The sequence below is a fragment of the Scomber scombrus genome, chromosome 17 (genome assembly GCF_963691925.1).
Source record: "Scomber scombrus chromosome 17, fScoSco1.1, whole genome shotgun sequence".
Lineage (NCBI taxonomy): Eukaryota > Metazoa > Chordata > Actinopteri > Scombriformes > Scombridae > Scomber > Scomber scombrus.
In genome coordinates this window covers 6,416,636-6,433,937 of record NC_084986.1, presented here as the reverse complement: position 1 = coordinate 6,433,937, position 17,302 = coordinate 6,416,636, and the positions used below count along the sequence as shown (strand labels likewise).

At 38.7% G+C, this 17,302-nt stretch overlaps 1 protein-coding gene across 4 annotated transcripts in view; it reads left to right on the top strand.

The window, feature by feature from the left end:
• Positions 1 to 17,302, top strand: part of LOC133997691 (unconventional myosin-VI-like) — a gene marked incomplete at its 5' end in the record, with an annotated part of 71,250 nt that overhangs the window by 31,334 nt on the left and 22,614 nt on the right. For 2 of the 4 annotated variants that reach the window (XM_062437379.1, XM_062437378.1), the window contains 6 exon segments: positions 2,757 to 2,907; positions 4,896 to 5,104; positions 8,155 to 8,233; positions 12,978 to 13,138; positions 14,125 to 14,163; positions 15,360 to 15,395. In XM_062437379.1, the coding sequence (XP_062293363.1) occupies positions 2,757 to 2,907; positions 4,896 to 5,104; positions 8,155 to 8,233; positions 12,978 to 13,138; positions 14,125 to 14,163; positions 15,360 to 15,395 (675 nt within the window). 4 annotated transcript variants of the gene reach the window in all.

The window sequence follows — 17,302 nt, the reverse complement described above, 5'->3', positions numbered from 1 at the left end:
CCCTCCTTCTTTCCTTTCTTCCTGCATTCCTTCCTTCCTTCCTTCCTCCCTTCCTGCATTACTGCATTCCTTCCTTCCTGCTTTCCTTCTTTTCTGTCTTCCTTCCTTCATTTCTTCCTTCATACTTCTTTCATTCCTTCCTTCCTTCCTGTATTCCCCTGTACATTCCCTCTCTCTCTCCCTCCCTCCTTCTTCTCTGCCCTTCTCTGTCCTCCCTCTCCCATCTTCTCTCTATGCTCTTCTTCTTTCTTATCCTCCTCCCTCTCTACTCTCTCCTCCCTCTGCTCCTACATTTTTCCATCCCTTTCTCCTCCTGTCCTCTGTGTTCTTTCACTTTCTCCTTCTCCATCATCTTCTCCTCTCTGCCTCTCTCCTGGATCTCTCCCTCCTTTCGTCCTTGTTGCTCGTCGTCCTCCAACTCAGTTTTCATCTTCACTTCCCTCTGTTCATTATCTCTCCCCCCTTTCCTTTTTCCCTCTTTTCCATCCTTCCTCATTAAACTCATCTCCTCTTTTCCTGCCTTTATTCCTTGCTCCTTCCACTTCCTCCCTCATTCCATCGTCCTCATCTTTCTCCTCCTCTTCTTCTTCATTATCTGCCACTTTCACAGCTCGGAGGCGTCAGTCGCCAGGCGACACGTGCAGCTCTGCTTATTACCGCCATTATTTGATGACAGGGGAGGGGTGGGGGGGTGGGGTGGGTGGTGTTTTGTTTTTTCTTCTTCTTCTTCTTTTTTCTTTTTCTTTTTTTCCCAGCGGGATGTTTTAGTCTGATCTGGCAGCCTGCTGGGTCACACTAATATGCCGTGTGATTGTGTTTGAGTGTGCTGCTGATGAGGTGAAGTGTGTGATTACAGTAGCTGAGCTGGGTGGTGTTTTAATGACGGGGGCGGAGTTTGGGCCGAGATTGAGATTTAGCGAGCAGCGACATGGGCGACAATCATAAAATGAGAAGGCAATTTACATGAATCGGAGCAAAAGTGGCGACAATTATATTGTTTTGTAAGTCACAAATAAGCTTCAAGTCAAGACCAACAAGTCCCGAGTCCAAGAAGTCTTCAACTTTGTGTTTTAAGTGTTAAATTTGTCATTAGTCACTCCTTATTTATTTAAAATGTTCACAGGTAGTATAGAACATTTAGAAAAATAATTACTGTTCTTTATTTTTATTTTATTCATATAATTTAATTACAATTCAATGTAAAAATGATCTAACTAACGGCTAAAGTTTTTAATTCCAGCTTCTAAAGTGACGAGTTTCTGCTTTTCTTTGACATATGTGACAGTAAATTAAAAATTGTCATGTTCTGTATTGTAAGTCAAACACAACATGAAAATTAAAGACATAATCTTGGCTTCTATGGATTTATAAATGCTATTTTCTTAACCTTTTTTTAAATTTTTTAATTTTTGATGGTCTAAAAGTTAACCAATTAAATCAAGATCAGAATCATCAAATGAATCGATAATGAAAATATAAACTTTCAGCGTTGGGAGATTATCAAATCATCCAAAGTCAAAAACCTGAAGTCCAGGCGAAGTCAGGAGTCTTCTGATTCGAGTCTCCAGTTTGAGTCACATGACTTAAGTTTATACATCTGCAGCACAGTACAGTGTAATCAGGGCAGCAGGATTATAACTAAAATCTATGACTAAAAATTATCATTTTACTCAGCATTGAAATCATTTGCCTGCAGCCAAAACTTACACCAGTTACACTCAGCCTAAATAAACTTTAGTTGTGATGGGACAAACTGTTCCCTTGTGATTTGACGCACTATAGCAGGAACTTTAAACATTTAAATTAAGTGTGGAAGCCAAAAAAGCATGATTTAGATAATTGTACAAGTAATTTGTCAGCTCTCCAACAGAGCAGGCGGAGTAGATAAAGCTTTATTGCCTGACAAAGTGATTGGTAGGTGAACTTATTACCCATACACAAGATTAGCTGCATTTAACTGCTGGCTGGTGCAGTTTCCCTCTCTGTTCATGAGTTACAATCACATTTTTTTTGTATATTTGAACCCTGCTGTTTATTTTTTCTCCTTAAATTTCCACATCAGTAACAGTAAAGTCAGATAAATGATTGTGTATTTACAGTATGTGGTGTATATGCTTGGTTTACTGATGTATATCTATTATTAATGAGCATAAATTGCGACAGCACAGTGACAGAATCAGTCAGGATCTTATTGTTCCAAAGTATTTGTGGCAGATTGTTTGGACCTTCAACATGTACTTATTGAGACAGATTCAATAATGCCATTTTTCATCTTGTTTTCTTAAACTTATTTATTTATTCAAGGTTTTTTTTTCTTTTATTGAGAACAGCGGTTAAAGGCAGACAGGAAACAAGGGTATGACATGTACAAAGGTCCTTGGCTGGTATTGAAGCACAATGTTCAACTCAGGGGGAAAAGAGTCAGCACATAACCTTAACTTGGAAATTTAATTTACAAGAATACAATGAAAACTTTAATAGAAATTATGAAACTATTATGAAACCGTGTGCAGTAACTATCTGCTACTGGAGCGCTCCCAGTTATTCTTATTTGATGTACGAATGACAAAAGAAAGAAAATGACTTGCTTTCATTTTTTAATTTTAGTTTCGAAACTTCAATCTTCAATACTTCAAATAGCACCTGACCCCCTCTGCTCCACATTAGAGCCACACTGTAGAAATCAAGAAGTAGAAAAACCCTCAAAGCAAACGTTCATGTTATTTCCTTTTCTCTGTTTCGTGTTTGTGGTTCAGAATCGACGGCTTGGTGAAGGTGCGTAAGCTGAAGATGAGGATGGACCGCTTCACCGAGGTGGTGGCCGGGCTGAAGGAGGGCAAACAGGAGATGAGCAAGCAGGTCCAGGATCTGGACGGCGCCATCAACGCCCTGATGATCAAAATCAAGGTGGGTGACATAGAGAGCGTGACCGATATCTTATCTCTGCTATTGAAGCTTTCCAGTCAACTGTGAAGCCTAAATTCTGCCGTATCCTTCAGTGAGAGCTCATTGTGGTGCTGTCTGCTCTGACAGGTACGCTGAAAGAGTTCAGTTTCAAAAATAGAGTACGCACCATTTTTGACGAGCGTGCCACCTACTCGTGAGTAATGATGGACAGCATTAAATTAAACCACATTCTGGTGCAGTTTGATGGATGGAGGACGCCTTCGGTGCCAGCTCCACTAGATACGTTTACAGATTGGATACAATTCAGGCTGTGATGTTCTTTACATTTGCATACAGTATATATAACTTGTCATGTGGATAGATAAAAAGATAGATGGGGCGTATTATTCAGAGATATTTACCCAACCTGATAGATTGTCAGGATTCTTCTTCTTCTCATTATCATAATATTTGCTGTTAAACCAGATTAAATTGTGGGCTTTCTCCTACTGTATGTCCGCCCTCTTTTCAGATAATCTTCACTATGAATGTCATGAATCTTAAATGTCCTACGTAGATTCTTTTTCTCTTTGGTTCCTATAAATTGTCACTTTCTTACCGGAGAGGAGTGATAGAGGTTGGCCTGAGGTCTCGCCACAGTAAATGTCGCTGTAAGAAGGACAAACGCTGGTCAAGGGACTCCAAGTGAGACGCTCCTGTCACGTCAAACTCGGCTCCGCAGCTTTGTCGAGTAGAGTAACCGACAGTCGCAGGGAAAAGGTTGCGTTGACAGCAGATGCGTATGAATATTCATCTGCCACGAGACGTTAACACTCAGGTTTACACCGCCGCCCAGCGTGTCTCTGTGTCAGCCGTCAGATCGCGCTCTGATGACGACTGAACACACAGTAGCAGTGAACTGAGAGGAACCCCGTTGCTCTGAAATGGGTTTCTTTAAGCTTCTGTGAGGACCAGCTGAAATAATAAAGTCTGATGTTTCTGACGTCCTTTTAATCTTCCTCGAAGATGAATTTTTGGATTACATGCTGTCAGGTTAACTTTGACGGGGTGTTTGCATGCATACATGATTGCATGTTGACTTATGTATAGTTCACTACTCTTTTGTATGCATTAGAGATGTTACGTATCAGACTTCAATAAGATGTTTGAGGTAGTAGTAGTAATTGGTTTATTAGGACCATGTACAGCTATAAACATTATGGTTGCTAAGGTGTTTCTAGGAGGATGTTCCCTTCACAGGAACTAAAGGGAGCAAACCATTAAAAAAAGGCCACAGCCAGACCAAAAGTAAACTAAATTATACGTCCACATTACGGCTGCAACTAATGATTAGTTTCATAATTGATTAATCCATTATTTTATCTATAACATGTCAGAAAATAGTGAAAATTACATTTTCCCGGAGCTGAAAAAGACGTCTTCAAATGCTATATTTTGTCTGAGCACCTTTCCAAAATCTAAATATTCTGTTTACTACCCTAAAATACTCAGCTAATTATTGTTGATTGACTAATTCAGGTATTGGGGTGGGTTGCTAGGTGGTTGCTATGGTGTTCTGAGTGTTGTTCAGGAATTTGGCTGATGTTATCCATTACATCAGAACAGGATATTAACCCGTATGATTTATTATAGTTCCCAAAATCTCCAGCTGATGCCAAAAATATGAAAATGTTCAGCACTGGTTTTGGCTACAGTAAGCTGTGTTCTGATTGATTAAAGTAAATGAGATGCTGCAGAATGGCCGCAATGATAAGAGCCAAAAATAGAGGGAAAAATAAAATGGAAATTCAGCCTGAACATTAAAACTGAAATAAACAGCCTGGGGTTAGGTCAGCTGTAGTTTACAGAGGTTAAAGGTCAGGTCAATGGAAGGCCTTATTTATGCCATTATGTGCTTTTATAAGATTTATTAGCCTGGATCTTTATTTAAATAAACTCCTGTTGCCCAGAAACATCATTATAAATCAGCTCTCTCTTGTGTCCCTTAGAATACCATCATGTCCCGGCTCGACATCGACCACGAGCACCAGGCTCTGGTGACCCGGTCGGAGCAGCTGCTGACGGCCATGCAGAACAAGAAGAAGGAAGAGGAGGAGCGGGAACGGCTGAAACGCATCCAGGAGGAGATGGACAGGGAGAAGAAGAGGAGGGAGGAGGAAGAGCAGCAGCGCAAGCAGGATGAGGAGGACAGGCGTCTGTAAGTGGGAGGGGGGGTTGAGGTTGGAGTACTTTTTTACATTTTTAGACACTTAACCGAGGTCCTGATGAAACATTTTATTTTTGCCATCACGTAACAAAAATAAAAAATAAGAGGCACTCGTTAAAGTTGTTTCGACCCAGCGAAAGCCACTTTTCACTTAGAAATGCTCCGTGTCCACACATTTTTAAAGGTGTTAATAGACATTTAAGTAATGAAATAGCTGCTCCAAAAGGATTTATTTTTACAGAAGTCATAAAGTGTTAACAAGCTGGGTCGTTTACATTTTCTGTATTAAGTTGATGCTCTCGTTCAGTGTGATTCACTATTTATGTAGAAATAAGCTTCAGTTCTCAGGTTTCTGTCATTAAAACACTTTATTTGTAGAGCACTTTTCATACATAGTAATGTAACACACAATAAATTAATTAATTAATTAAATTTAATTTAAAATTATATTTAATTAAATTGAATAAAACAAAATAATTGAATAATATGAAAATAAATAATATAAAAATATATAAAAATAAAGGAGAGTATTAAATATTTGATCCACCTACAGTGTTGTTTAAGTGTAAATAATTACTTCATTTAAAAAAAAAAAAGAAAAGAAATGGTTCCTGATTGACATGATTAAATTTGATATTTAGAACAATTGTATTCCATTACCTTTATTTAATATAAAAAGTTATAATGTAAGATCATGCCAAACTAGTTGAGGTGGTGTTTTATTGAGAGTTTTTAAGCAAGTCTAATAATTTGGTACAAAGTTGTTATGGTTACACCAGACATGGACACAAAAAGAAACATTGCCCCGTGAAAAACCCTTGAAAAACACAAGTGTTTTTTTTAAAAGGTTTGTGTCCAAGCTGGTACTGTATGAATATATGAATATAAATGTAGTCAGTTTATTCTTTAACTTTTACTTGAAAGAGCTGCAAAGTTGGATGTGACTTGAAAACTAAAACCCAGACAGCTTCCACATCCTCGTATGTGTGCGCAGAGCTGCAGGATCATAGAGACAACTTGTAAAGATGAAGAAAATCTGTCTTCTGCAATATTTTCTCTTATCTTATATCTTATATCTTCTGACCGGTGTAGTTTTGAATCCATCAAGCGCTACACAGAACATTTCCTTTCCTGCCCAGACTATGGCAGACCCATTCCTCACTCAGCTTTGACCCCTATCATCGTCCTTTAGGAGGACTGATGAGGGGGCCATTGTGTTCATCACAAACCACTACCCGCTAATATGAGACATTAGAGACGACAGCCCCAAATTTTATGGCCCACTTTCCCAAGAACTCCCAAGATTCACCTGAAGGTCACGACAACGGGACATCAAATGAAGTCAGCGACACTGGAAAATGCCTCGTTTTATAGGATTTCCCATCGCATCATAGATCATGTGCACGATTACTCCAAACATTATTCATAAAGATGCATTAAAAGGCCCGTTTGTCTCCCAGCAGACTCCTCTTCTGATGCTCTAAAGTCCTCAAAGACTGTGACTACAGAGTGTGATGTTTTCCTTTCTTTCCTGCATCCGCTGTAGCCAATGCTCCTATTTAAAATGTGTGCAGCGGCAGCAGAGTAACCTTTTATTCCTCGATGACTGATGGAAACAAGCAGCCAGTACTAAGGAGAGCAGATGTCAGAGGTTTAGTGCTCTGACAGTTTTCCTGTGAGCACACAAACAAAATAAAAAAGTAGCAAAGTGCAAGACAATAAATAACTGTTTAAGAGCAACCGAAACAGACACAAGAGGATAACCCTAACCCTAACCCTTACACTTTTAAAACCAATTAATTTCAATCTAATGCAGATTTTATTAAAGACACAGCTCATGGGTGTTCCATAGCACAATAAAATACAAAGAAGAAGGAGAAATTGACCAAATCCATTGCTAATAGTTCATGTTAAAGCTGCTTAGTAGTCAGTGTATCTTCAAAGAGCCCCTCCGGACATGTTTCAAAATATATAAAAGTACAGTTTTGCATAATAATTTCTGTTTAATATGTTTTTTCCCCAACAAATCTTATTTATTCTGTTCAGTTCAGTAGTCAAAAACATGCACTTGCACTCAAGTATATTTTTACCTTAAAGGACAAATTGCCTCTCATTCACCTATTTACACACACTAATGGCAGCAGAGTGGAGGCAAGGTGGAGGCCTGACCAATGAAAGCAACTTTGGGTTCAGTGTATTGCTTAAAGAAACTTTGACAGGAAAGGTTTGGGATTGAACTGCCAACACTGCAGTTGATGGAGGACCTGCTCCAAATCCTGAGCCACAGCCCCCCACCGCTTCAAATAAGTTGTATACTGAACTAAGATTGGGAAAAAGCAGAAAAACAAACTTTTGTGTGGAATGGACTTAAACTGAAAAATTACCCAATTCTGCAACTCTGTGAAACTTTTTAAATCTCTTTAGCATACAGTTTTAGTTTTACTGTCTGGTTCACCCACTGTGCACCACCAGAAAACAGCAGACAGAACAAATTAAAGACGTGCTGGTGAAAATAATGGAGCATTTAGCAGCTAATATTTCCCTCAGGAGTTTGTAGGGAGCAAAATCAGAGCTAAAAGAGAGTGAATATTGGACTTACATTCAGCGGGTGGACAGAAACACGACTCCAAATGAATAATAATGTTCTGTAACTGCTGGAAAAACACAAAGTTTTAACTTTTTAAACTTACTTTCAATGTTATGAAGTGTTAAGTTATTTCTGTCAAACACCTAAATTAATTTAACTAGTGTGGAAATGCTGAGATTAACATTTTCACAGTCAGTATAAGATATAGAAATCGATATATTCACCTTATTAATCTCACTGTTTGTTTTAATGTCTCCTGTCTTTTATATTTATTCTCTATCACTGCTTCACAATACGTCTTTTTCTCTTCTCTCTTAATCAATGTCTCTGTCCGTCTGTCTTTCCCCACTATCATTTATTTTCTTTATCACTCCGTCTTTTTATTTTCCCGTCTGTCTGCTTATATTTGCCTTCCTCTCATCCTCCTCCTCTGTTTATGTCTTCCTCCAACCAGGAAATCAGAGATGGAGCTGAAGAGGAAGCACGAAGAAGAGGAGAGGAAGAGGAGGGAGGAGGAGGAGAGGAGGATGCAGGTGGGTGTCGCGACAGAAAACCTCTGCTGGCCTTTGTTTGTTTTAGCTTTTTTTGAGATGGTTTCCTGGATGGATTTATACGGCTGCTTTAAGTACAAAAGTGCAAAATGAACAACAAACTGAAACACTATTCAAAGCCTGTAATCATCATCATCATAATCGTAATCATAACTTTATACAAGAAATGCAGCAGAGTGCTTTACTACAAAATAAATTACATATACCAAGTGCTTCACATTAAAAGGGCCTAAAAGGAGCATAAAGCATGGTTAAAAAAGAACAAAAAAGAAAGAGTAAAGTAAAAGAAACATTAATGTACTATATAACGGAAAATACAATTATCAATTATTTTAAAATAGTTAAAATAGTACAGTAAAAGTAGCTAAAAAATAGAATAAATACAACATAGAAATCAAGTAAAATACAACATGTTAAAAGAAGTTCAGTAGTGCATCAGTGTGGAGATCACTGTCAGAGAAAGCTAATAAAAGGCTCAAGTTAAGAGGTAAGTTTTTGCAATAAAATGTCCTTATAGTATGCAGTGGGCTTCATATTTATATTGGTTTTCTTGGAATTAAGGCAAAAATTTGCAAAAACTACACTGTAATCAGAAAATTACTGAAAACAGCTCATATAGTCTCATCATATTGACTGTTTTTTCTCTTATTTTCAAGAATATTCATGTCTAAATTTGTTCTAAATTGCAGAATGTGTTGTTTAAAAGTTAATCTCTGCATTACTGTAACTGTTATTCTGATTTTAACCCAATTCTAGCTCTTATCTTAACCCTAAACTTTAATCCAGACCACAAAACTAGCCTCACGATTGCAGGAAATGTCCTCACATAAGAAGACACACACAGAAGCACGCACAGACAGAGAGGGCCATTAGTGCATGTGATGCGGAGAGATAAAGTGTGACCATGTTCCTGCCAAAACGGCTAGAAATGGATTAGAGAAAAGAAGAGCTGCACGGGAGGGATTTCAGGGCTTCAACTATGTCGTCAAATCTGCAGGGGACACAAAGGCAGGGATATCACAACACATCTGTTTCTATTCTCATCATTTACTGCAACAAAAAAATTAAAATTAAAATGACCCAAAGTCCCACTGGTGGATTTTAAGAGTCTGTGTTTAAACTGGCGAATATTATCTGCACACAGATTTCTAAAACTTTCAAGTAAGATTATCATAATTTGGTAAAGAAAGGCCCTTTGATGATACTAATTAAGCAAGAATCACACACTTTGTATTAAGTTTTGTTTGATGTTATTCTTCATTTAGATTAAATTTGTATTCCTCCTTTTTTATTATTGTGGTAAAAACCAGACGCAGTAGTGGATGTATACAGTGAGGTGTTTGGTTTTTGGTACAAAGTTTCAAATAGTGTTGACACAGAAAGAGATGATGGCACCTGTGATTTCAGCAAATGTCATTATGTTGTGTAATATCATAATAACAGGTGAGTCAGTGATTACACAAGGTCCTCTTATTGAAAGTAGAGCTGAAGTTTTATCAGTGCTGCTCTATGATGACTAGTTCTGATATGAGAGTGAGACAACATATAGCTTTCTCCAGTTCTACAAATGTATACATGAGCAGCAGATGCATCAGTCTTTGCGTTGTCCAAATGCTAACACATTGCTTTGTGTGTGTGTGTGTGGGTTTTATAGTTCAAGGGGTTTTATGTTTATCATCCAGCATTTTCTCTGTTTGGCTCATCTGTTGCCGTGGCAGCCGGGTCCCCTGGTTCTCCCAGGGGTGTCAACCTGAACCAGATCAAGTGGTGATTTTAGCGGCAAGCGATGTCCGATCAGATCAAAGCTGCTGGCTGAGGGCCCAGAGCCCCAGGCTGGGTTACCCACAAATCTCCTCCACTTCCACCAAGTCAGAGTCGTTGGGCTTCTTGGCACGTTTTCTCTTGTTTAAATATTCATGGCTCCCACTGCAGATTCTGACAGGGATTCAGATTTAGGGAGAGAAGGTGACATCAGTCACACTGTGATACGTAGAAGTTTTATTCCTCTTTTTAGTCACATTTTCATAGTTATGACCCAAGACACGTTGTTAAGCATCTGGAGGGGGACATTTACTGGAAATAATGATTGCCCGTGTAAAATTAAAGATGATATCCATAACTTTTCACATTCTGCCACCTTATAGAATAGTGAGATATTATTAAAATTATGTTTGATCTACAGCAAACGTGGCAGGGCATTCAGAGGGTATCATCTTGGTTAGATATTGAACATCTTTTTTGACAGTTTGGTCATTTTTAACCCCATGAAAAACGTAAGCGATACTTCCTCCTTTCTATAATGCAGGATGAACACAACACTGAGTGTGCAGGTGACTCAACAGGTTTAATTAACATGAATGAATCAGTGCTACTATTAGCAAGGTTGGCTTACAAATGTCCACTTCTGAGATAAATACAAACTTGAAAGCATTGTGGGTCCTCCTAAATGTTAATTGTTGTAAAGAAACGCATTTTTATATGCTAATGGTACATAACCAACACCATTGGACTTGTAACAACCAAAGCTGATTTGCAGTATGATGTGCTCCAGTCAGTAAGGAAAGTTTATTTATTAAAGCACCTTTTACAAAGCAAAGTCACAAAGTGCTTCACAAGAGTGAAATGGTTAAAAATAAGGACATAAAACTGTAAACAAGACTAGGTCAAAACCGATTTTATTTATACTTAGAGGGCTTTTTTTCTTTTTCTTTTCTTTTAAACGACAGATACAGAAAGTGCATCAGGATTTGATACCTTATTTTTTTCTGAACCACCTTCTGTGAAGACTCTCCCTATTCTGCCTCGGATTGGCTAAAACTTGTTTCCTTTGTCAGATAGGTTGGTTTAGTTTAGGCATAAAGAGAGAGAGATGGTTAGAGAGAATATCAGGGCAGAGGAGGGTTGGTCTCTGCAAAATTCTGCTGGGGAAAAAAATAACGCAGCTTTTACTGAAGCCAATTTCACATAGGACCTTTCTCGATACCAAGCACGCCAAGTTTGGGCTTCGTTAGTTGCCAAGTTTGGACTTCCATAGTTGCTAGTGCAGACTTGGCAAGTTCAACTCGGGAGTACAAACTTTCGAGGATGGGAAAACTCAGTACAATCAATCTCCATTTGGAACAGCAGCGTACTTGCTGAGAGCAGCAGCTCAACTTCAACACAACTATCTGACTGTACTGTGACAAAATGATCCCAAGTCAAAGCTCCACTTAAACTTTTTTTCTCACAAAAAATAACCTCATTGATGGAAAGATGCAGTTAATTCTTATTAACTAAACTGTTATGTAGCCTAATAGAATAAATTGAAAGATCAACTTATTCTCTGCCATCCCTGTTGGTTGGTGTGAAATAAAACATAGGCAACAAAAGACATAAAAAACACAGAACACCACACAACATGAGGCAAAATAAAGGCCAGCCTGAATAAATGAGTCTTCAGCTACTTTTTAAAGATAAAACAACAGAGACCAAATATCGTACATCAAGTGGAAGAGCAGGTTGGAGCCACAACTTAAAAGGCACGATCACCTTTTGCTTGTATTATAGAGTTAGAGACTACCAGTAAGCCTTGATCAGAAGACCTAAGTGACCTGGTGGTGATATAATTGATGGAGCAGGTCCCACAGATGTCTGACCATGCAATAACAAGAACCTTAAAATGAATCCTAAACTTGATGGGAAGCCAATATAAAGAAAATAAGGGGGTTTGATGTGAGTCTGGACCTGATCAACAGCTTTGCAGCACTGTTCTGGACCATTTGTAGACGGTCCAGGGACATCTTGCTGAGGCAGGTGAAAAGGGAATTGCAGTAATCCAGCCAGGATGATATAAAACCAGTACCATATCAAAGATATAAGATCCAATCAAATGCTGCTGTGGAAAACACTCAATCAGAGGTATGAAACGTAAGACCACAGATGGGTCCAAAAACAGTTTTATCTTGCAATAAAAAATGCAAAAAATATGCACAACTGCAGCAAGTTCACAGTTAAACTTAAAATGTTAAGAGCTAAGACAGAGACTGTATAGTGGAGAACAGGAAAAGTAACGGCAAAGGTGTTAAAAATGTTTGATATATTTGTAATAATGCCTCAGTGTCATCAGTGTTTTAAAACGAGATGAACTCAAGGTGATAAACTGAAGCCTTGAGGTCCTCGTGCCCTTCTTGAATCGGTCAAGGAGCAGTTTGAATTATGAATGTCGTTTCATGAAGAACGGTAGAAAGGGGAGCGTTCAATCATGCAGTGTTCCTCGCCTCTTCTTTAAAGAGCAAGGCAGAGGAGATTAACTTTCCCCCCCTGGCAGCAGCACCTGACCTGATGTGTTTGTGGGAATGTTGAAGTGTGTTCATGCCTGTGCATTGATTTGGGGGTTTCCTGCTTTTATGAATACTAACAAGTGACTGTGTCGACTGATCCTGCATCCTTACAGCTAGCTTACATCCGTGTTGTGCACATGTCGGAACAGAGGTTGAATTGAAAAATATACTTAAAAAGTGAATGCAGTTCAGTGAATGCAGCATAAGGTGCTGTCTGAAGTGAATCTGGCAGTCATTTTTCTCCTGCAGATGGTAGAAACTCTGGGGAGTAAAACTCTGAATTGGCAGTAAGCTGTAACACTTCTAGACGGACATATGTTAGCTGCAGGAGACACTCCAGGTGGCAGATGAAAGTTCTCCAGGAGTATTGGCACAAAAGTAAAACATTATGTGTTTGTGTGTGTTAGGTGGAGATGGAGGTGCAGCTGCAGGCAGAACGGGAGGAGGAGGCGTCTCGGCAGACCGTCCTGGAGCAGGAGAGGAGGGATCGGGAGCTGGCGCTTAGGATTGCCCAGAGCGAGTCGGAGCTCATCCCTGAAGAGGTTCAGACCGACATGGGCCTGCGCAGGTAATGAACACACTGGAAAGTCGAACATCATCCTTATCTCACAGAAAGGCTTCAGTCTCTTGAGCTCATGAAGCTCCGGAGGACTCTTGTGTCTATATATATATATATATATATATATATGTGTGTGTATATATATATATATATATATATATATATATATATATATATATATATATATATATATATATATATATATATATGTATTCCATAAACATTTCATCAAGAAAACTTGAAGTAATTGTTAGTTTTAGCCCTACAGTAAATGATCATTTGAAGAGCTGACAAAGAGTTAAAGCGCTAAAAAGTTTTCGAAACCGATTACCGAGGCACAGTTTCCAGAAGCAGGTATTTACAACAAGATTTCACTCAGATGTCCACAAACTTCACAAGACAAAACACTTTGAATATCAAACATCAATGCTGCTGAACCTATAAATGAATTATCACAAAATAATGATAACGTTCAAGACACATCGTGGCTGATCCTCTGCAATGAGAACATTTAGGATTTGATCTCAACTGGTTTTATTCTATAGATGCACATATCTGACCAGTATGACTATAATATTTCACAGGATGACAGGTGTGATGAGTTTAGGGTCTCAGTTTGACAGGACAGAGTCTAAGTAATTGGACTAAAGGAGCTAGTGTGATACTTTACTATGCTCAATATTGGTTCAGCGTCCACTTGCAAATGATTGAGAAACACTGACTTTTATGATTAATAATGCATCTGATGTGTCAACAACTAGAAAGGTTAAACAAGTCATATTTCCTGTTGTTCATTTTCACTGTTTGATGTTTTGTTTCTTGATGTTTCCGTCTGACTCGTTGCTGCTCACCGAACTTCTTGACGATATTTTGCAGGACACCAAACAGATATTTATATTCTTCCCGTGCTGCGTTTGCCGGAGACAACGTCATCTCTAAAAGGATCCTTCTCGTGTTTAACCATTTTTTCTTCTTTCTTTTCTTTCCTCTCCCAGTAACGGCTCCTCAGTTCCATCGTCCCCAGAGAGAGCAGTGTAAGACCCGGCGATTTAACCCTTTAATTTAATCCCCCAACCCCACCTGCCTTTTGACTACTTTAAACCGTAACCAACCCCTGCATGCTGTAACAATCTGCCAGCCGAGCACAGACCCCTGATCTCTTAACTTTGAGACACTCATGCTAACTAACAGTTGCACAAGATTCATAGAAGGCACGTTTATTTAATTCTTTTTTTTTTTACAATATTTTAAATAGGACTATTTTTAATCCCGATTTGACCAAAGTAATTTGTTTTAAATGTTTCACCAATATGATTTCTACACACCAGAAACGTGAACTGGGCCCATATTTATCAAACTTCTGAATGTTGCATTTAAAAGATAATTCTGACTATTTTGTATATTTTAATTATTGTCAACGAATCTCATGTTCAGAAGCCAACAATGAATTGATCTACTAACAAGTATTGTGTGCACATCAATGAATAACTCTGCTGCACTGGGTGACATGTTCCTTCATTATACAGAATTAAGTCATGTTAGTTTGTTTAGGAATGGCTCCAAAGAGTAAAAACTGCGATCACGTTTTCAGTCTCTGGAGAGTAGTTCTGTGTAAGGCAGACACCACTGAGGATGTGCAACCTCTTGACTTTGTACTGATGTTCTTTGAGAAGAGTCAAGAGGTTGTGATGTGTGGCACAGCAAGCTAGCAAAGCTGTAAACAGAACTATGTCTACACACATGCTCAGCAGCATCTGCCTTGCACAGAACTACTCTCTGGAGACTGAAAATATGATGGCTGTCATGAGTTTATGAATCTGTTTCCAAACAATCTGACGTGACCAAACTCTTAACAATGAAGGCACATCTCGCTCTTACAGAGGAAAAAATGAATTTGTCAGTACTAAGATTCAGCTTTTGAATATTTCTGGCAACAGGACAGTGACTCATTGACTTTGGATACACACAAATACTTGTTTGTAAATCAATTGATTGTTTTTAGTGAGATTTGTTGACTATGATAGAAACCAGACTTTTCCCTGAAGTACAAAATGTCACTTTCAGAAGTTTGATGGATTTGGACTCTCTTGGTCCTCTGATCGGAGTTTGGAAGGAGAATCACTTCTTGATGAGACGCAGGGGGGAAGGAATCACCTTTCCCTGTCTTGATTGGTTTATTATATTGTGCATAGCTGCTCCATCTTATAATCCTATAATCCTCTGTTTACAGCACTGCTGGATCCACACAGCTCAAGAGCTTGACCATGTAGGTTGCCCCTGAAAACCAACACACCAAACACTTTTAGGACACTGTATGAAGCTAGATATAGATTTGCAGGACTTGTTTTTAAGGAACATTTCGAAAGAGGGTGCATGAATCAAATGAATTCCACTGAAGTGTGCTGAGAAATATCCATCATCTGTTTTTGCTTGAGAACATGAGCACAGAAAGGTTGATCCAGTTCAGAGAAGCGTTCAAGACTGTTAAAGCACTGTGCGGTCGTTGATGCTGGCATTCACGTGGCAGAGCATCGGTTTGTAGGCCTCTGCCCAGCAGCCTCCATCGCACTTCTCTATGCACTTAGCCTGAAGCGACCCACATACAAAGTCACTCTGAAAGTTGAAATTGATGCTTCACGTCATGAGTCAGCTGTAGTAGTGGCCACATTACACTATTAGGCACTCAGAGAATGCTAGAGTGATGCATCGTAGCACTTTATGCACCAGGTGGACACAATCCAAAGTCCTCTTCTTCTCTAAAATGTTTTGCTCTCTGTGAAGTTACTCATTATTAATGTCACTACAGTATTTTCAACTTTTTTTTTAACCTGCAAACTGTGGTGTAGTTTTATACAGAAAGTGCAGAAGTCAAAGGCAGCTATGGTGATGAGGTTAGCAGTAAAACATCCTCAAGAATAAAGTGACTTCAGTACTTATTTTACTACCTGAATGACATGCAGGCAGGAGAATCCAAGATAGAGAACGTCCTACAATTCAACTCGACTCAATTTAATTAACTGTGCAGATTTAGGGGTGTTTCATACTCGCAGCAGCTTATGTAGCCTGGAGCTGCTAGCCTCCAGCAGAGATGAGGAACTGACTGCAGAGTTTTGGTTATCTCACTTATTTCTAACTTCTCCCCCCAGATTCTTTAAAACTTTTAGTTTTCAGCCCAAGCGGTAAACTTTGGGTCTGAAAAGTGAAGCCAGTGTGGAAGTGCTGTAAACCTGCATTGTTTCTAATGGCCAGCAGGGGGCGACTCCATTGGCTCCAAAAAGAAGTCTGATTGTATGAATCACTAGACTTATTCAATATAGCAGGATGTTGTTATTTTGTAAACTTTGGTCCCAGTTAGAATAATATTCTAGATACCAGATTAGAATAGGAGTATAGCCATAGCTGTCACTATTTTTTAGTGTGTTTTCAGTTTATGAAAGTTAATTTTAATATTTTGGTTGCCTAAAAAAGTCTTGTTTGGCGTTTGTTTTTTTCTAAAAGACCATCTAAGTACTCAGCTGTCATTATCTTTTGTATATTTTAAGTATTTTTTGTTTTTTGCTAGTCAATGTTAGCATTAGCATTATCACATCATTAGGGTCATCTACTCCCTCTCATCCAAATATGTTTGTAAGATTGCGATGATCTAAATGGCACACTCGAGGCTTCAGAACAGCAGTCCACAGACCAATGTGTGACAGTCTATACGTTAGCCCCAATTTATTAGATTTCACAAAGCTCCTTCTGTACCCAGAGGAAACCTGGAAACACACGGTGACGTGGAAAATTGGCGGAATGAATGTCATCATTAAGAAACAGATGTAATCTTAACAGTCCTGATGTCGAAGATAAATCAGACACGATTAGGAACCTGAACATAGAGACAGAGACAAACTGCACATTCACACAGATGACCTCTCCATCGTCTTCTTTCACCTCTCTCCTTCAAACCTCATTTTGTTCCCTGCTTCATTACTCCACTTTTATTTAGTGGTTTTTTTCTCCATTATTTTCTTTTCAACCCTGTTCCCTAGAAGTGCTGCTTATATACTACTAAAATGGTTTTGCTGTATTCATTTTGGAGGAAATGTAATGTGATTGCTGTAAAAAAAAATATCACAAATTACAAATTTGCCTCAGGGGAGTTTACAGTCTGTTCAGAAATGCAACATCTAT